Genomic DNA, 20,218 nt, shown 5'->3' with positions numbered 1-20,218 from the left:
ACTCACTGGTATTATAGTCATAGGATACTACTTTTTTTTCGTTTTGTGAAGTGCACAGTTTTACATTTCTGAACTGCACCACTTTGAAATCTTATAGAGATCCAACTAAATATTTATGCAGCTTCTTTGTGATATTACTTCATTATAGATAACTGTATCACCTGCAAAAAGTCTGAGGTTACTATTCATATTATTGTACAACAAGAACAGCAAGGGTTCCAATCTGCTTACCTAGAGCACACCTGATGTTACTTCATCTGACAATAACTCTCCATCCAAGATAACATGTTGCATCCTCCCTACCAAAAAGTCCTCAATCCAGTCAAAGGTTTCACTCTATTCCCCTTATTACCATACTTTTGACAGTAAGTGTAGATGTGGTAGTAAGTCAAATGCTCTTCAGAAATCAAGCATTCATCTACTTGACTGCCTTGGCTCTGAAAGCTTTCAGTGTGTTATGTGATAAAAGACGAAGCAGGATTTCACATAATTGCTGTCTTTGAAATCTGTTTTTGGAATCCACACTGGTTGGCACAGACGAGGTCATTTTGTTCAAGATACCTCATTATGTTTGAGCTCAGAATATATTCTAAGACTCTGCAACAAACTGAAGTTAAGGGACGGTAGTTTTGTGGATCATTTCTACAAATGTATGCAACATTGTACTTTTTTCCTATTGTCTGAGGCTGTTAAGCTCTTGTCTACTTTACGCAATCGAGGTTCACCTACTAAATACAGCTTATGGAAAAATGCTTTTTCCTTTCTACAAACAGAACAAAGGTCACAAACGAGCATATTTTGCAGAATCGAAGGCATCTTCTTCAACCGCACACAGATACATGAGAGAGAGCACTTTCAAACCTCCTGCCAGTGTGCTGCTGAGACAGCTCACTCGTCCACTGCTCACCATTCTCCAAGGGGTGTTGCCAAGCACAGATGCTGAGTTGACAGTACTTCACTACTAGTGACCATTGCATCATTTCAAGCAGCCACAATTCAGGGCTTCACCTCCAGATTTAGTACATCTACAGACTTAACATCAATACAGAAGACTGTCGTGAGGACAATACGTCAAACATGACGCTACAAAGCATTACTGCTATTCACTGATTTATGTTATTGTATTTGCATTAAAGATTATTTGTTACGATCACCAACTCAACTCTCTCTGTATATAACTCAGCATAACAGAAGAACCTACAGCTATATAAAGTTGTGTGTATCTCTACTATTAAGTGTACAAAGTGTAAATGAATTTATTAATGTGTTAAGTTTTTGTACACATCAGACTGACTGTATTTACCATCTCTACTACAGACGCATCAGTCTGTACATTCTCTCCTTGCCCTTTAAGTTATTTCTTTGAAGAGTTGCTTCCACTCTGTTAATGCACCATAAACATACTTTTGCTTTTGTAATCTAAATATGCCAGTCCGTTGAATTATCAGTTTCAGAAAATACTTTGAACACACTCTCTGCATCATTTTTGACTCTACTGTTAGTCATTAAATTCTGCATAGAATATAAGAACACACAACTTTCATATTTTATGATGCAAGCAAGTAATAAAACATAAGGTGTTCTTTTTCTGAGGAATGAACTTGAGATTCACAGTATTCAAGACGAAGTGTATGCCTGTGTGTGTGTTTCTTTGCTGTGCTTCAATATCTCTTAAGTGCAGTTATTTCCTTTCTCCACTAGATAATTTTAGTTAATTTCACACTTTAACAAGATTTAATAGTACACAAGCTTGTAAAACTGTAGCAGAGATGATAATATTTAATAAATGTGAAATTAACAGTAACTGATTTTGGTTATATAATTAAGGTGACATAATTTTATTGTTGTGTACACAATACTGAAAGAACTAATTTGCTGATAATATTACAGTATGGATTGAACACAAACTATTAACTACCTTCATGTGAGTAGATTTCCAAACTTCAATGTCTACAAACTGCAATATGTTAATGCACTCAAAAGAATCAGCACAAGCACTCAAACCAGCTTTACAACTGCAAGATAAAACAAAACCAGGAAATATATAGTGTTCATTTTGTACTCTTAAAGCTAAAAGCAACTTTTGATTGCCTGAACAACAAAGATATCCACTGGTTCGGCCAACCACTTAAGAATTGTCCTTTTAAACATACCTAAGTCACTAAGTTACAGATTGAGCAAATCTGAATTGTCTTTGTGCTCAAAGCCTACACGTAAGTTCACCCCATCAGAGGATTTCCAACATCATAAAAGGTCGGTGACTAGGGAGCGTCGTCAAAAGCTGCCACTGTTATCCTAATCCTCTTGGTAAAGAGTGCCTATAATTCGCATATGTGACAGTATATATAACACAGTTGGGAACATCTGTAACTGAAACTGAAGTTACACATGTTTCGCAAGAGGAAATGAATTTATGATTTCCTCCCTACAACCATCGTAAGTCCTACCTGTTTAATTGGAGCAAAGTGAAGATGGGCTCATACCTGTATGTTGTAAACCCTCCTTTTTTCGTGTATTTTATGTTTCTAACAGTAATATTTTATAGAAATTACACATAGGATGCCCTAATGACAGTGTACATTCACAATTATTCATACATGGTAAACAAACATTTACAACACAGAGAGAGAGAGAGAGAGAGAGAGAGAGAGAGAGATCGATGGAACTAAGTATGTGGAATTTAAGACTTCAAGAACAGAGTCAGGAAACTATTTCTGACAGGAATGAAAAGTAACAAACAGCTTTAATTGTTCATTACCACATTTTCAACTGTCAGGGACAATTTATTATATACACTAAAGTTTATGAAATTTGAAGAACATTTTAAACACTCATTACCATCTTCTCAAGCATATTTTATCAAGGTATTTACATGATCCATTTACAAAAGCATTATTAACCATTACAACAACACTACAGGAAAAACTGTCATTTCATGCCTTAGGGCATACGCACACACACATTACAGAATTTTTCCAGGAAATCTGCCCTCTTCGAGTTGTGTGTCCCATTTTTCAATCCATGCATTAGGACAAATGGATTTGAATACCCTCCTGAAATAATCACACGGCTCATAGTTCTCACCCTTCAGAGCTCTGCAACGATGAAAGTCGAGATAGCTCTGGTAACAGTACCTGAAACACACCTTAGTAGTAATACACAATGTTGTTCAAAAACTATTATAATTACGTAAGGCAAGGCATGTTACAATAATCAGAGTTTGATTTCAACCGGTTTTGTTTCAATTCCTACAGTTACAAATAAATTTTACTCTACAAAAACATTAACAAGGTTTTTCTATTTAATACTGTTATTTTAGCAGCTTGAAGAAGCCAAAAATTGATTAATTATTATTCCCCTACAAAGTCACTCAGTCCCTAGTATTTCCCACACACTATTATGCACCACAGGCAAGATATATTCATATAAACATAACAAGACTATTTCCTGTTTCCTCACAATAAATAAATTCAATTCAACAACCACCAAAACTTTTACTCACTTTGTTTGATTTTGATTTGGGAATCTTGGATCAAATGGAGCTGTTCGTAGCTCGTGCTTTTCTTCTTTACCCTTTGCCGCAGCTTCGGTAACAGGCATTATGGCGACAGGCATTCTATATAAAATCTGCAATCAAATACAATTACTCACTTTATACATAAACGAAATCCAAAGACACCTGCTTTCATTTAAAAAGCAACATTCAATATATTTTATGTTAATTTCAAGATCCAATGAGTAACCACACAAGGAAAAGTGGAAATTTGTCAGATTTCATAAATATTTCTTACAACAGTTGAATTTCAAGACACTGGTAACCAAAATATATATGATCTTTACACACATCATTGGAAGAACGGCAATATCAGTGCAATTTTTTTTTTTTTTTAAGTTACAAATTAAAACAGTCTTGATCACATAATTGTAATAAATGTTTTTACATGATCTGGATTGTTTTAATTTGTAACTTGACAAAATATATAATAAATGTAAACATTGTTTGACCACACATGCCATTACATCTCCACAGCTAACCAACAGTCCCACAGGAGTTATACAGTTTGTAAGCTTTCCAACCATCATCCTTGAAGGTTGGAACTGCTGGAGTTGGGTTGGACGATATAGGTCTCTAAAGGGCGCACCACATGAATGGGAAGTCTGAAGCAGCTGAGAATTATGTGCCAAAGTTACAGATTGGCCAGAATGTTCCTGAATGTTCTAGAACACTGTATGGTGGGGATACCTTCCAGCTTAGAAGGGTATGTGCAGTAGTGACAATTATTTTGACACACATTTTCACTGCTAGGTGTGTGTCATGTGCTTCCTACCTCACTAGCCTGTCTAGGCTCACAGTGCAGCAGCACACATCCATATAAACATGTGCATCAGGATTCAGCACAATAACAGTAAGTACAACACTGACAATATTGTGGTCCGAACAAAAGTATTTTGACACTGTGGTTTATTGTTGGAAATAAAATGCCTATGACAGTATAACGTCAAATACCTTTGGTTTACATTAGCTTTTGTTTTGTTTTCACGCAGTTAACTACACGCAGAATGGCAGAGTATACAGCAGACCTCAAAAACACTGTAATCAATGCCCTATAGTGGACAAGTATCAGGCAGATTGTCACTCGGGATTTTGGTTTGTCCTGAAAAATTTTGACTGTTGGGAATAAGAAGAAACAATTCACAGGAACCAAAGTTAATAAAGAACACATACGCCCAGCAAAGTCACACTCCAATTGAAGAATCTCATAAGGATAATGTCAAAGGGCGACCCAAAGAAGACTGTTGTTGACATAAACAGAGAACTGCATAAATTCCACAACATAGAAATATGGAATGGTACTGTAAAACAGATTCTTAGAGTCTAGTCTCATGGCCAACACCCAAGCAAAAATCCATTAATATCTGCAAAGAACAGGAAAGCCTGACTTGAGTTTGCGACATCACACGACTGGACACAAACGGTGGTTGCATGTGCTGTGGAGCGACGAAAGTAAGTTTAACTGGCTTTTTTTCCAATGGGATTCGATATGTTCAAAGGCCATTCAATGCAAGAAATGACGTCCAGTACCAAATACCCTTTGTTAAGCAAAGTGGCAGGAATGTATTGGTGTGGTGACCCACTGAGGTGGCAGCCCTCTGGTGCTTACTGAAGACATTACAGATTGTTTCAAATCTTGAGAATGCACGTTGCCCTACGCCAACAATAAAATGGGACAAAACTGGGAATTTCAGCATGAAATTGATCCTAAGCTCACCTCTGCTCATGTCAGACTTTTTGTGAAGGATGCAAGTAAGGATACTGAAATGGCTTAGCCAAAGCCCACATCTCAGTCCAATTGAACATCTGTGGGAGGAACTTTAACAAAGGCTAAGGGAACAAAAATTCTCCAGCCTTTGTCAATTATTGCGATCTTTGGTTAAAGAATGGCAGAAAATCCTTCTGCACCATTTATTGGGCTACACTCATTGACTCCACGCCACCACACTGGGCAGCTCTAAGCTGAAAGCTTATTGAACCAAGTACTGATAGCTATCTACACTGACTCAAGTTCCAAAAGTCTTTTAAACTGTAACATGACCTTCATCAAACTACAGTAATTTTGTAAAACCTGTCAGTGATATTTGCCAGTTATGGAGCACATGTTCCGTGATATTAGCACAATTAGCTCTGTTAATCAAATGGCATAACAGTTAAATATTTTCTGTTGAATAATTTGGTTTTCTTATGAAAATGTGCTTGTCAAAATATTTAGTGTTGCTGTCGTATGAACAATGCTGAGATGCATGCATCGGTATACTCTTGAAAAGCTATTACAGCAGATCAATGAGAAGTGAAGTAAATTTACATGAAAGGGAATTCCTTAAGGTAGCAAACAATGTATTTAGTGGAATTTTAGTGTTCTAAGCAATAAATATATAACAGAATACCAAAACATAAAAGAGAAGATCTTGCCAATGGCAAATTGAGTGAAGGAAACAGCAGCAAAGAAATTAAACAGATGAGGAGTGAGAAGCATGTTTAGCTTTACAACATAAGAGAATGAATGGACAGAAGATATGTAACAGATTAACAATGAGATGAAATTAGATAAAAGGAAAGAGTGAGACACTCAAAAAGCAGACAGAGAGAAACTGCTCAAGAAACAAATTATGAAATGAGCTAAATAGAGAACAATGAGTGTTTCTGAATGTTCATTTTCACAATACAGAATATTCTAAGAACAAATGAAACCAACAACTAAAGTTTGCAACCTTGAGAAATGCTACAGACACGTGGATTAGGGGAGAAAAAAAAGCATCTGTTACTGAAAACCATTTCCCCATATGCAAAAAGAAGTCTTCCATACTTATACACAATTAGTAGGATGAAAATCACAATTCCAAAAGTGTATTACAGTACAGGATGAAAAATGCTTTAAAAATTACTGGAGAACTTTGTCAACGGCCAGTACTGCTATGTCAAGTAAAGAAGCTAAAAGAAAGATAAAGTAATATAGCTTAAGTTTGCTAAAAAAATTATTATAATCATAAAATTTTCAATAGTCCCATTCAATCACAAAACATAAAAATGATCACTTCTTTACAGAAGGAACTAACCAGCAGTGAAAAGAAAAATTACAATAAAATAACCATCAGCACTGTGTGTGTGTGTGTGTGTGTGTGTGTGTGTGTGTGTAACAGCTCCTTATTGTGAAATCTTGTGTCTGTGGAAACAAATCATTACAAACCCACTGTTCCTCAGGACATCCTAATACTTTTGTGTTACACTTCAACTGATAAAAACCGCAACAGCTGCTTTACAATGATTAATAAATTATGAGTAAATTCTTGACATAGTTACACCTTCAGGTAATAAATTGTTTATGTTTCATACACAATGACCTTACAACTCTTTAATGGTAGATAACAGAAAAGTCCTCTCATTCAGCATGAGATTGGCACCACAGGGTACAATTGTCATAAATATCATATCCCTCGATGGTACCATCTGACATCATATGTAATTGTTTATGAGACACACTTTAGATCAGCCAATGTGCAAGCAAACATTGCATTTCGTTATCGAGAATATATTCTGCTATAACTAAGTTGTCATCTGCCATTTAAGTTGCAATAATGCCTGCAGGTAGCCACAGTAGTGCTCCGCAGATGCACGCACACACACACGCACGCACGCACACACACACGCACACACGCACGCACACACACACGCACACAAATCAATCAATTTCAAGTATATCTCCTGCAAAAATTTCACAAAAATACTTAAGTTCATTTATGGTACAAGTACTTTAGCCAATATAATTCTTCTGAGATACAGCCATCAAACATGCTCCACTGACTTTGTAGCAACTTTGAGACTTATCACCTTTGGCAGTATTTTCTTGAAAGAAACAGAACTTTGCAATCTTTTACAACTTTTTGTGGTCTTAAGAACAATAAAAAAATATTTCTTCAGCAATTTTCAAATGGATAATTCAAAGGGAAGGCGACCAAAAAAAATTAGACACCTGAAAAAATGTTAAGTTTAGCTTTTTATTTCTTCAGAACTGTGGCATAAAACCGAAACCTCACCTGCATTAACTTAACAATACAAGGTCTTCGAATGTAAAATTCGATTCTCTTACTGCTTTCCAGCAGTTTACCAGTTCAGGGAAAAGTTCAAGATTTTTGCAAAAACATCACATTTTGGTATTTTAGGCCACTTTTACAATAAAGTTTTTCCTGCAAACACTTTTAAACCATTTTCATTAGAAAGACCATGTTCTGAAACCACCTAGAAACGGGAGTTGGTTTTTCAATGTGAGCATATAAGACACTAAAAGACAACGACAAGGTGGAGATGCATTTAAAATATGCCCATTTTCCACTGGCACTCAAATCTGACGTCTTTAACAACGTTTTACAATTGTTAAGTATTCTCTGGGGAAGGTAATATTTAAAGTCCTGATGACCAGAAAGTGAGATTGAGTCAAGTGAACTCTAAATACTTTAGAAGAGGGGTGTCTTTGGTCACTACTCATCAAGACAAATTTCAGACTGTTTTCCTCCTATAACAACTAAAGGATCAAACTGGTTCTAAACTTAGAAATTTAACTGTGAAGTAACAGGGCAATGGGCATCACGGTAGTAAAATAGTTGTGCAACACACATCGTATAAACTGTCTTCAACTATTCATTTTATTGGCAATCGAGGACTGCCACATGCTGGGTGCTATAACAGCACGTTATTGCAGTTATTCCAGCTCCATCAGTGACATCACCTGGCTGGCAGTACAGTTTCCCCTCAATTTTTTTCGGCATACTAATGAAACCTGAAAAACTTCAAGTAGCTTGAAGTAAAAACATAAGCTTACGATCCTGAGAGATCTCTCTTCTAGTTTTGGCTGGTGACACTTATAGGAAAGAAATGTAACATCCTGCTTGGGATGCTATGTAAAGAAACCCTTATCAGGTTAGAGAAACTAGTAAACAAATCCACTGGTGGATGCTGTTGCACAGCTATTTGGCATGACCCCTATGATTATGGGAATGTCAGTTTTCTCAATTTAAAAGAAACCCAGCAATGGTAAGGCTGTCATGGACCAGAGCAACAATTTACACAATTTTTCACCAGTACATTAATATTCTTCATAAGCTGCAAATTATGCGAACACAAAATTTGCTATACTTTAGACTTACATTAAATTAACGTGTTAATAGCATTGCATAATAAAAAGACTCAAATTTTGCCATAACATGAATCCTTTCCAAATAATGTGAGGCAGATTGCTATGAACTTCGCCAAAAGTAATGGTTCTTTCCTTTTGACTATGGTGTAGAACTTTAAGTCAGTTTATGCACTGTGTATTGCAGCAGTTATGCAACAATTTTACAACCATGATTTCCAGTGCCTCTGTAATGCATAGTTGATTAAGAAGTTTAGAACAAGTCTGATTCTGTATTATAGCAGGGAAACAGGCTAAAATTTGTCATGATGAGTAATGACGAAAGACACCCCTTTCCTGAAGTTTTTTGAGTCCTCCTGACACAGGATTTTCAATATTACCTTCTCCAGGGAATACTAAACAACTGTGTATCATCATTAATGAAGTCAGACTTGAGTACCAATGGAATATGGGCATATTTTCAATGCACCTCCACCTCCTTGTTTTTCATGGCCTTATATGCTCGGATTACAGAACCAAATCCAGTTTCTTATGTGGTTTACAAAACGGTCTTTCTAAAGATAATGGTTTAAAAGATTTTGCAGAAATGTTTCTGTAAAAATAGGCAAAAATTCTCATTTTAGTGTTTTCAAAAATCATAAATTTTCCCTGAATTTGTAAACTACTGGAAAGCTGTAGGAGAATGAAATTTTATATTCTCAGACCTTGTGTTCGCAAGTTATTAGATGTGAAGTTTTAGGTTTATATCACAATTAGTTCTGGAGATAAAGAAAGCTTAACTTAACAATTTTGAAAGCATCTATTCTTCGACCAACACTGCTTATATTATTACTCATAAGAAAATTGCTCAAGAAACCTATCATTTTTCTGAGAACACAAAAAGTTGTACAAGATGGTCTAGCTTTGTTTCAAGAAAAACTGGCACATACCGCTGAAAGCTGCACTATGAAGTCAAAAACAATGACTATTTCCACAACTATTGAATTGGTGATCAGGAAACTTTACCAATGTTTATTTGGAACCTGCGTAAATGTTCACACAATCTTATCAGGGTGTATACATGGAAGAGGAAAAAAAGTTCCTGGATTCTTCACGGATTTCTCAGTTACAAATACACTTTCTCCCATATGAAAATACACTTTTTCCATGCTAAGTGACAGTATACTTTTCGTCGTAAATGTAAAACTTATAAATCTTTTCAATGGTTGTGGTTTTATACACCAGGATAGAATTGCCCGGCACTTTACAAAACGAAACTCATGTAAAAAAACACGTTTTTGGGAAGATGTCTTACGTGCAGCAACATGTACACTGCATATTTTCATATTACGAAAGTATAAATTCAAATTCCACCAAACACCCATTTTACTTTCTGAAGCACTGAAATCGAGATTGCGTTGCACTTGTGTAAACCAGTCGTAGCTCATGTAAGGTGATCTCGCCAGCCGAAGACAGCGGACATTTTTGAATGAGAGTCAAACGCTCTGTGACTGAAGAAATTCATCGTACATTCTCGAACAGAGTTCATCTTGCGTAAAAGGAAATTTACTTTGAAAGTAACACTTTTCAAACAACCATTCGGAATATTTTCCTGCAGCCTGTTACAAAACAGGTTCGTTTCAGCAGCTCCCAGAGAACACCAGATATTAGGCGTCACCATACTTGCACAGCTACGATGACGTAAGAAGCCCGTATGTTTGTACGTGTAAAACATTAAAAGATCTTACATTATGTCATAAAAGAAACAAGACATCAGAGGATACTCAAAGAGCATGGGAATTTTGTGAACCATACTAAAATGCAAAATTCGGCTTAAAGTGCACCTTTGCGTGTCCAGATTCGGACATAAATTTTCTTGAGTACCAGTACTGTATTATCTCATGTGTGGTTCTTTATTATGGCATAATGCCATATGTGCTAGAAGATGGAAACGTGCACTTGAAATGCAGCGAACAGTTAAAACTAGCCAATAGTGTGGAATTAAACACTTCACTTCAAATAAATTAACTGCCTCAACAGAAAAAGTTAATAAAAACCAAATTTCTTTAACAAACCAACAAAAATAACTTCATTGTTCTGCAAGGTGATTAATGCTCGACTGTCAGAAAGGTGGAAATAAAATAAAATCTGACATTAACATATTTTAGCCTTCTGTAATTATGTGGATGTATTTTAATTCACTTGATAGCTCCCAGCCACAGAAATCCGTTTTGTTTTCATTTGACGTGAGAGCAATAAACGAAGAGGCAACAGCAAAATCACTTAACGTAAACATGGGTCACGTGAAGACTACCACCTCCCCACTACAACTTAAGACTGGCTAAATGGCTCTGAGCACTATGGGTCTTTACTGCTGAGGTCATCAGCCCCCTAGAACTTAGAACTACTTAAACCTAACTAACCTAAGGACATCACATACATCCATGCCCGAGGCAGGATTCGAACCTGCGAACACAGCAGTCGCGCAGTTCCAGACTGTATCGCCAAGAACCACTCGGCCACACCAGCCAGCCAACTTAAGACTAGTGGCATTCCCCCCTGCCTCTAGTATTTGAAGCAGGATGCAAAAAATTTAAAAAACCGACTTTTCAAAAATATTTTCATTTTGTAGTGCACATCTTTCTGAAGAGTCTCATACGTAAGACATATATGTTCGAGGGAACGTAAGACATGTTATTTGGCCGTAAGTGTGCCAAAGTGCAGTGCAACACCTCTTCACACAGCACTCTTTTGGCCGTAAGTGTGCCAAAGTGCAGTGCAACACCTCTTCACACAGCACTCTTCCATCATACGTCTCTGTATTTCGCTCTGTGGAATTCAAATGTGCAATATTTTGTAATGGGTGCTACCAAACTATATTCAGGAAAGTGGAAATTAAAATGTCCAGTGGTGCCTCTCCTGCTCCCAGTCGGCCGGTTTAACAACTCACAATGAATACTGGATAGGATTATTTGTAACCGGCAGAACAAGAACTGTTCAGAAAATTTGCAGTCTTTACTGCCTAACAGCTAAAAACTTGCTGTTTTGTGTGACAAAATTAAATATGGGATACATAAAACCAGTAAAGACAAGAGACAGTACACATTTCTTCAATCCTTAAGTCATTTCATTTTTTTGTCTCTAATCTTGCCAGAGCTGTATATGGCATACTTTCCCTTCTGGGAAAGAATCTATTACCTCAAAGTTTGTCAACGTTTTGCTACATGAAAAAACGAAATGTCGTGATCTAATACTAGAAAAGCTGATAATACAAATAGTACCCAAGACTGGTGTTGTTTCTCTATCTGATTACATGTATTTTGTCACCATCTGCTAGATAAAAACAAAATAGGGCTGCCTAATATTGCAGCAATTGTTACACATACCAAATAAACGAGACTGTTTTGGCACAAATGGTAATTTTTATAACACGACAGAATATAATTCACGAAGTACCAATATCAAATGCCTATCAGGCCAACTACAAGCAAAAAGTTTTATGTTAGTAAATAGTTCACATTTTATTTATACTCTCCAGCTTCTGAAGCACGAGTTCGAAAAAAGCAGTAGTACGAAATTTTTATATAAATTTGGAATTGTCATAATCTTCCATAATTTGTGAGAGTCGCTGTTTATTCTCCTTCCTCATTCTAACAAACTATATAGTCTTCAGTAATTCTGTAAAAATTCCTGCCAGTGTCAAAACATATTCTCTGGTTAACTTCACTAACCCTGCCACAATCATCAGTTTAGTTGTCCTGAGTTTATTCTACGGTTAGGTGTTATTACGTGTTCGTACAACGCATTTTCCGCACTACTCCCAGAATAGAATTTTAGCAGCTGCTAGCCAGGAACTGTATAACTGGCCCTTACTAGTGTAGCGATCTGGTCAAAAATTTTCGGTCAAAATTTCATTTTCTTGGATACACACAGAAGATAATAGATAATCTTTGTTACCTGTTATTCATGTTAGTTGCTTATTAAATATATGGATGTCGCTAGTAATTATAACAACGCTGATCATTTGCAAACCCAGTCAACCACATTAATAGCGATTGTCGTTCACCCCGTTTGGCTTTATTCGGTACAGCTCGTATAGCACCATCCCCTTTTGTCTGCAGGAAAGTTTATGCCCTGATGTGATGGGGATTCCCTGGCAGACATCATGTACACTATTCATGCATTCAAAAATAAACTTACGATTTATTCAGAAATCAACTTAGAATTTGTTCAAAAATCAACAGGGATGCTTTTCAAAATCAAATGAATAACTGATAGATCAACATGCGCTGGAGCTAGGTGCTTTGTGAAACAAGGTCTTTTTCCACAATACTATGAATTTGGTTGCCTCTGTTGCCAGTGACCAGAGGGATATCCCTTAAACATTAAAAAGCAAACTATTAAGTGCATTACACTGCCACGTCTTTTTCTGCTCCATTCCAACTTTCTTTGCTCACACTGCTCTGCCTGCAAAGAGCATCACATATTCGTTCAATATACTTCGGTAAATATTGTCATTTGCTTTTCTAAGCTAGTCCCATATTTATTAAGTCTCCTTGTGGGAGCCACATACTAAGAATTCCATTTACTGAACCCACCCACAGAAGGAGATGGGTGGTTCAAGGATTTTAATCTTTTTGACACGGAAACATATACTCCTCACTGAGAATACAAATTGAAAATGGGAACTTTTGATTTTGTACCACTGCGTACTTCACGCGATACATTCTATTCAAAATGATTTTTACAATCAAGAACAACTGCCAACATGAGTAACTTAGAAGTAGATAACCTCGATGCAGTGAAGCAGCTTAAAACACTTAAGAAACACAAGTAATACACTGAATTAAGGATCCATATCACTAATGTCAACTTGGAGGAGGATTTTGAAACACCTGCTGTGTTCGAACCTTATGAATTACCTCGAAGAAAACAATGTATTGACAAATAGGCAATATTGGTTCATAAAATATTGTTCTTGCAAAACACAACTAGCTCTTTAATTAGTGTATTGACACAGTTGTGGTGACTGGATTCGTGATTTCTTGTCAGAAAGATCACAATTCGTAATAACTGACGAAAACTCATCAAGTAAAACAAAAGTAATATCAGGCATTCCATAAGGAAGTGTTATAGGCCATCTTATTTCTGATCTATATAAACAATTTAGAAGATTGCTTGCAGATGATTGTCAATTACAGTCATGTGAAGTTATACAAGATAAAAATCACACGCAAAATTATTTAGACAAGATATCTGTATGATGCAAAAAGTGGCAATTGACTAAATCATGAGAGGTATGAAGTCTTCCACATGAGCACTAAGAAGAATCTGCTAAATTTCAGTTACGTGATAGATCACACAAATGTAAAGACTTAACTGCGTACTTGGGATTACAATTACGAATAACTTAAATTGGAATGATCACATAAATAATGTTGTGAAAAAGAAAACTAAAGACTGCCATTTACTGGTGAAACACTTAGAAAATGTAACAGGTCTACTGAAGAGACTGCTTGGACCTACATTTGCCTGCCCTCATCTGGAGTATGGTTGTGCAGTGTTGGATCCACATTAGATACGATTGACGGAGGACATTGAAGGAGGTCAGCTTGTTATTACTGCAAAATAAGGGATAGGATGCCATGGGTACGATACATGAATTAGGGTGGCAACCATTAAAACAAAAGCATTTTTGCTGCAGCAGAATCTTCTCATGAAATTTCAATCACCAACTCTCTTAGAGCATGAAAATAATTTTGTTGGCACTCACTATATAGGGAGAAATGATAATCATAACAAAATAAATAATCACAGCTCGCAAGAAAGGTTTAAGTGTTCATTTTTCCCATGCGCTGTTCAATAGTGGAACGGCAGAGAAGTATCTTTAAGGTTGTTCCAGAAAGAGGCACATAACTGAGAATTGCAGAGTAAAAACATAGATGTAGATGCTCCAAGTAATTTAAGCTTTACAAAAGAAAGGCTTACACCTATTGAACTACTGTCACTGCCTTTTAGTGATTAATAACATGTATGACACTGCAAGAACGTAACATGAAAACTTCACACACAAATTCAGTTGTCAGCACAAAGATTCTGAAGAGAGTCCTATATATATTGGTTGAAGCGACCATAGTGAGAAGCCAGATAGTTGGGTAGAACTACACACAACCCTAGCACACAAATAACAAGATAATTGAATTTAACTGATCAACTGGAAGTAAATAATAGCAGCTGACCAAAACAGCAATTATTCCTTCCACCTTACAAAGGAATTCCACACTAAATCTGCATCTTATCTCACTATATTAGACCTGATAATGCATAAGGTAGAGATGAAACTAAATAAACTTTCAGTCTAAGACTGTAAAGACCACCAGTTAATTATATTTTACAATATGACATATCTCTTCAAACTTATATACACTTCATCCATTAATTCTTTTACACAAAAAGTGTATCTGTATGGGTCAAATGAAACTGACCATTCTTCATTAGTCCTTTAACTTGCCCAAAAAGTCAGATCCATAACTTAACAACCCTGTTAGGCAAATTTGACTTTTACAATGAAATAACTGAAACAATCTTTTCTTGTTCCTATACATTACATGTACTTCACCCTTAACATGACTTAGCAAGTTAATAACTTAACAATGTAGTAGGACTCCTGACACGTATTGTGTTCATCAAAATAACAAGTAACACAAATTAATGACATGTTATTTGCTAAAAATGTGAAGATGAGTCCAACACAGCAATATTTGGGAAAAAATAAACAACAATCTGAAAATCTTTCAAAAAATCATGAGTAGACTTTTTCACTGTCTGAGTACACACAAAAGAAAACAAACTGAACTTACTTCACAATCACCATGAAACATTGTTATGGAGTAGTATACAAGTAAAAATGGAAAACAATGACAAACTGTGGCCCTTGTTCCTTTTACTACAACCAATGATTAACAGTTTACAATGATGGATGTGGTATGCATAATATAAAATGAAGAAAGCATATACATATATATATAAAAACAAAACTTACCGATATCATCAAAATTATTTTCAGGACCCTGGAAATAACAGCCAAAACACAACACCAGAAAGTTTCAACATCAACAATAAAGCATCCTCTCACATAACAGTACTTTTTTTCTTTGATGACAGTTCATTGCTGTGTCCACTAAACTAATTTGTTTATAGCTATAAATTGCTTCGCATTGTAGAGAAGTTCCCTAAGAAGGCATTACTACTATGCTGTAGATTCAAAAATATTTCTTATTTACAAGCAGCCAGTGGCAGAGTCTTTTTGGTCACTTGAGGCATTCCCCCACATCACCACAGCACTAAACACACTGTCAGTGTCTACCTCATTCAGTCTCACTCAGAAATAATCCTATAACTAAATACTTGACAAAAGTACACATCACAACATAAATAAATGCAGAAATTTTAATCTTCAGAGTTATTACTGCGAGAAGAGACTGTACCTATTCTCCAGAAAAAAGTATTCTTTCAAATTATGTTGATCTCTTTTCGCACCTATTAAACAAAATTATTAAAAGTCCTTCATTTTATTTAACAAGTGGCCTTGTTTTTCCCTCTTCTTCACACGAGGCTTCCTTATATTTGCGCACTTCAGCCATATAAAGGGACCATGCATCTTTTGGTGGTTCTTCTTCCACTTCCTCCACCTTCCTTACTTTTTTCACCATTCCTGTAGGGAGCACTCTACCACCACGGCGTTTTCCAACAAGGGACGCAGTTGGTCTTTTCAAACCAACAGATGGTGCAGTTGTCTCTGGAGAACTTGCTGTAGCAGGTACACTGCTCTCAGCACTCTGTCCTGTCTCCTCAGTTTCCTTAACATCTGGTGGTTTATTGGCTTCTTGCATCTTCTTAAACATTTCCAAAAAGCTGCCATCATTCTGGAAAACATTTTGAATTCTTGGAGGTTCAACAACATCTCCTTTCGATTCCTCTTCATCATCATCATCTTCCTCTTCCTCCATTTCTCCATAAGCCGTAACTGGTTTGTCCCATCTAACTGAGCTTTCTCCATACTTGGCTTCATCATCCGAGTACCTGGACGTACCACGGTACCTCTCCTCTCTGTGACGTGACCTGTTTTCTGAGTGCCAATCATCGCCACTATTTTCCCGGTGTCTGCCATAACGCCTTGAATTCTCAGAGTACCTTGGCTCATTATCGTACCTTGAATTTTCACCATACCTCCTATCATCAAACCTTGAATCATCACGAAATCTCTGTTCAGAGTACCTCTGACCATCTGGGCCCCTACTGTCTTCTGAACATCTCTGATCATCACGATATCTGGAATCATTGTATCTTGAATCTTCAAAATGCCTTGACTCTTCCGAGTATCTCGATTTTTCGATGTATCGAGAACTTTCTTCATATCCTTCACCTGACCTGGATTCTCTGTGGTAGCGTGATGATTCACGATACCTTTGCCTATCAACATATTTAGGACTGTCATAAAACCTGTCATCAATTCTTTCACGCTCCCTTACATTGCCCCCCCTTCTGTCCCTTGAACGTGATCGATTGTAATAACGATTGTCTCTAGATCTAAATCCACTCCTTGGAAACCTCTCATCTCTACCATTTCGTGACCTCGAACGTTCAGAGTATCGACCTTCTCTTGTTCTGTAATTTCCTGGTCCCCTATCATCATCCATCCCTTCCCATGACTGCCGTCGTTCTGGAAAAGACCCTCCCTCTTCAGGTCCGCCTGGTGGTCCCCCCGAGTCTTCTCCGGCGTCTCTGGGAGCCTCGGACTCCTGTTGGAAGGCAGCAGAGCTCGAACTGCCGCTGTCCAACCTATGATACACCATCACGTGGGATGCCCCTTCTCCTCTCTGTAGTCCACCTAAAAGGAAGAGAAACTGCCTGGTGTAATTAAGGTGCTAAACACTGTTTCATATGGAATTTGCCGGACTAAACAACTTCATTAAAATTTTCTGAAACCACAATCCATCATTGTAAGCTATATTCCAATAAAGTGAGTATTTTATCTACACTGCACATTTAATAACGGACAGCAAACATTTAGGGCCAGCCTCATTTAAAATCCTGTAAATGTCAATTTCCTTTTCGAGAAATCAAAAGGAAAATAGCAATCATGTGGATAAGATAATGTACAATCAGGCACTCTTCGAATTTCAGTAAATAACATCTCTAAATAGAGGACAATATCCTGGGCAATCTGCTCCCCCCACCCCCAACATACATACACATATGTAAATACAGACAAATTGCTCTATGTACAAATCCCCAGGATACAATAATTCAAACAACAAAAAATGTTAAAGGGACACAAAAGTACCTCACTGTTATAGAACATGTATTGTCTCTCATAGTCGGCACAGACATTTTTTCCCCACCGATCAAACTTGCCACACAAAAAGATCATCTTAAACCGCGAAAATAGATATTGGATGGGAAAGGATGATGGGCTTGTCTTACAAAAATATGGATAATTTAATGTGTAAAAGAAATCTCTTAAATGAGCAACTCACTAAAAAGAAGTGATACAACAGGTGAGAGAAAATTACCAGAGCCAAATAAGAAGTAGGCTAAAAAAATGAAGCAATAATGTAATTTTTCCAATAACACTGCAAAGCTGCTGCATTCCACAACGTTAGGGCAAAATATATGACTAAGGAACTAGCTACTGCACGTAGTTGTCCATTTACATAAGCTGTAAATGTCATTATCAGGCCCCACATTTAAATGCAGCAACTTCACTTGGCATACCATAGCCAAATATTTCATAATTTGTTTTTAGCACACACAATACAAGATTAATATTTTATATTTTCACGTGTCGCAAAAACATTTCAACACATCCAAATCCCATGTATGTTCACAAATGGGAACAGAAATTTCAGTTGTATGAACCAAAATTGTCACATTTTAAATAAACAATAGAATCCCCTCAAACATGTAACTTTAATGCTGAAAGATTCCTGCTTTTCGAAGTTGATAACTTCACTATATGAGAGAGAGAGAGGAGTGGTAGGGGAGGGGGGAGGGAGAGGGGGGGGGGAGAGAGAGAGAGAGAGAGAGAGAGAGAGAGAGAGAGAGAGAGAGAGAGAGCAAGCTCAGATGAACAGTGATGAGATTGGAAATCTCTCCTGAAAAAGTATTTGATCACATGTTGATGCATTACACTAGTAGAGCTGGCCTGTAGTACTAGTGTTACAACTCTGCTCCCCCAAAATAAAAATTCTCAACTGGATCAAACAACCCTAAATCATGCTAAGTCAATCTTATGTAAATATGTATGTCTCTGTACCTGTAATTCACAAGCCATCGTGTGGTGTCCAGGTACCAGTATTGTTTCCTCCTCCTCTGTTCTATTAACAAATTGTGCACAGGAAGGCTTGCTGTTGGTGAACTTCAATACAGGAGTAATAAATTCTTTGACTCTTCTTACAAACAAATTAAACAGTGAACCTCTTAACACCTGACCGAGTGAGATGACTGGCGACACACCGGATTTATATTCATGAAGACAACTGTTCAAATCTCCATATGGTCGTCCAGATATAGGTTGTCTATTATTTCCCTATATCACTTTATGTAAGTTTTAAGATAGGTCCCTAAAGGACACAAGCAACTTCCCATTTCAAGCTGATGTTCCATCTACGGAGGGTATCATAATTAATGGCATAAACAGATACTGTTGAAAGCACACAATACTAGAAGCAAAAGTGTCTCAGTAAACAGGGGGTCAAAAATGCATACCTTAAGAGCTACGAGCAATTTTTCCATCTTTGTTACTTTGAAACACAACTGTTCTAATGATCAAGTACTTGTAACTTTTAAGGTATGCATTTTAGTGCAAATATTTGCTGGATGTTTCTTTCTTATTATTGTCCATACTACCACATCTTTAAATATTGAAAGCAAAGAACTTGCAGTAGAAGGGATTTGTTTCACAGTATCGAAGATGGAAAAATTGCTCGTAGCTCTTAAGGTATGCATTTTCAACCCTATGTTTCCCGAGACTTTTTTTGGTTCTAGTATTGTGTACTTTCAACTGTGTGTGTTTACGTCATAATTATGATACACCCTGTATAATGGCCTTGTCAATAGGTGCTAAGCTATAATCTTCATTCTTCCATGTTCATGCAGAGAGTGCCACTTCAGTTCGTAAGAATATCAATAATGGTCTTCAACTCACTAAACAAACCCTTAATCAATAAAATAAATCAATTATTCTTTGCACGTGTATCACCTTATTAATCCTACCTCATAAGAGACAGAGTGACAAGCTGTATTCAATACTCTGCCTTACAGCAAGTAGATAATTTAGTCTTAAACCATTATCAGTGTACTTGTCTACACCGAAGCACTACCAAGAAAAGGCAGCTCCCCCTCCAAAACACACTTTTATTATGTTGCCTTAAACACAGCAGTTGTAAAAGCGACACATCAGTATTTAATTGTGCAGATATTTTAAATTTTGTAGAATCCTACATCCAAATCATCTTGGCAGTCTTCACCCACTACCATGTACTTTGTCTTTA

General features: G+C 36.7%; 2 protein-coding genes across 2 annotated transcripts; both read right to left on the bottom strand.

The window, feature by feature from the left end:
• Positions 1-2,834: 2,834 nt before the first annotated feature.
• On the bottom strand, positions 2,835-15,729 carry LOC124790087 (cytochrome c oxidase subunit 6B1). Its single transcript, XM_047257653.1, has 3 exons — positions 15,706-15,729; positions 3,503-3,627; positions 2,835-3,134 (listed from the first exon to the last, which is right to left on the bottom strand). Exons 1-3 carry the CDS (start codon positions 15,712-15,714, stop codon positions 2,963-2,965), a joined length of 306 nt encoding a protein of 101 aa, XP_047113609.1. The 5' UTR covers positions 15,715-15,729; the 3' UTR covers positions 2,835-2,962.
• On the bottom strand, positions 15,723-19,224 carry LOC124790085 (eukaryotic translation initiation factor 3 subunit A-like). The gene is made up of 2 exons (XM_047257651.1): positions 18,982-19,224; positions 15,723-17,553 (listed from the first exon to the last, which is right to left on the bottom strand). The coding sequence occupies exon 2, from the start codon at positions 17,516-17,518 to the stop codon at positions 16,235-16,237; it is 1,284 nt and encodes a 427-aa protein (XP_047113607.1). The 5' UTR covers positions 17,519-17,553; positions 18,982-19,224; the 3' UTR covers positions 15,723-16,234.
• Positions 19,225-20,218: the final 994 nt, after the last annotated feature.

This window comes from Schistocerca piceifrons, chromosome 3 (assembly GCF_021461385.2).
Source record: "Schistocerca piceifrons isolate TAMUIC-IGC-003096 chromosome 3, iqSchPice1.1, whole genome shotgun sequence".
NCBI classification, from domain to species: Eukaryota; Metazoa; Arthropoda; class Insecta; order Orthoptera; family Acrididae; genus Schistocerca; species Schistocerca piceifrons.
The sequence above is the reverse complement of the archived record's forward strand: the minus strand, read 5'-3'. Positions and strand labels throughout refer to the sequence as shown.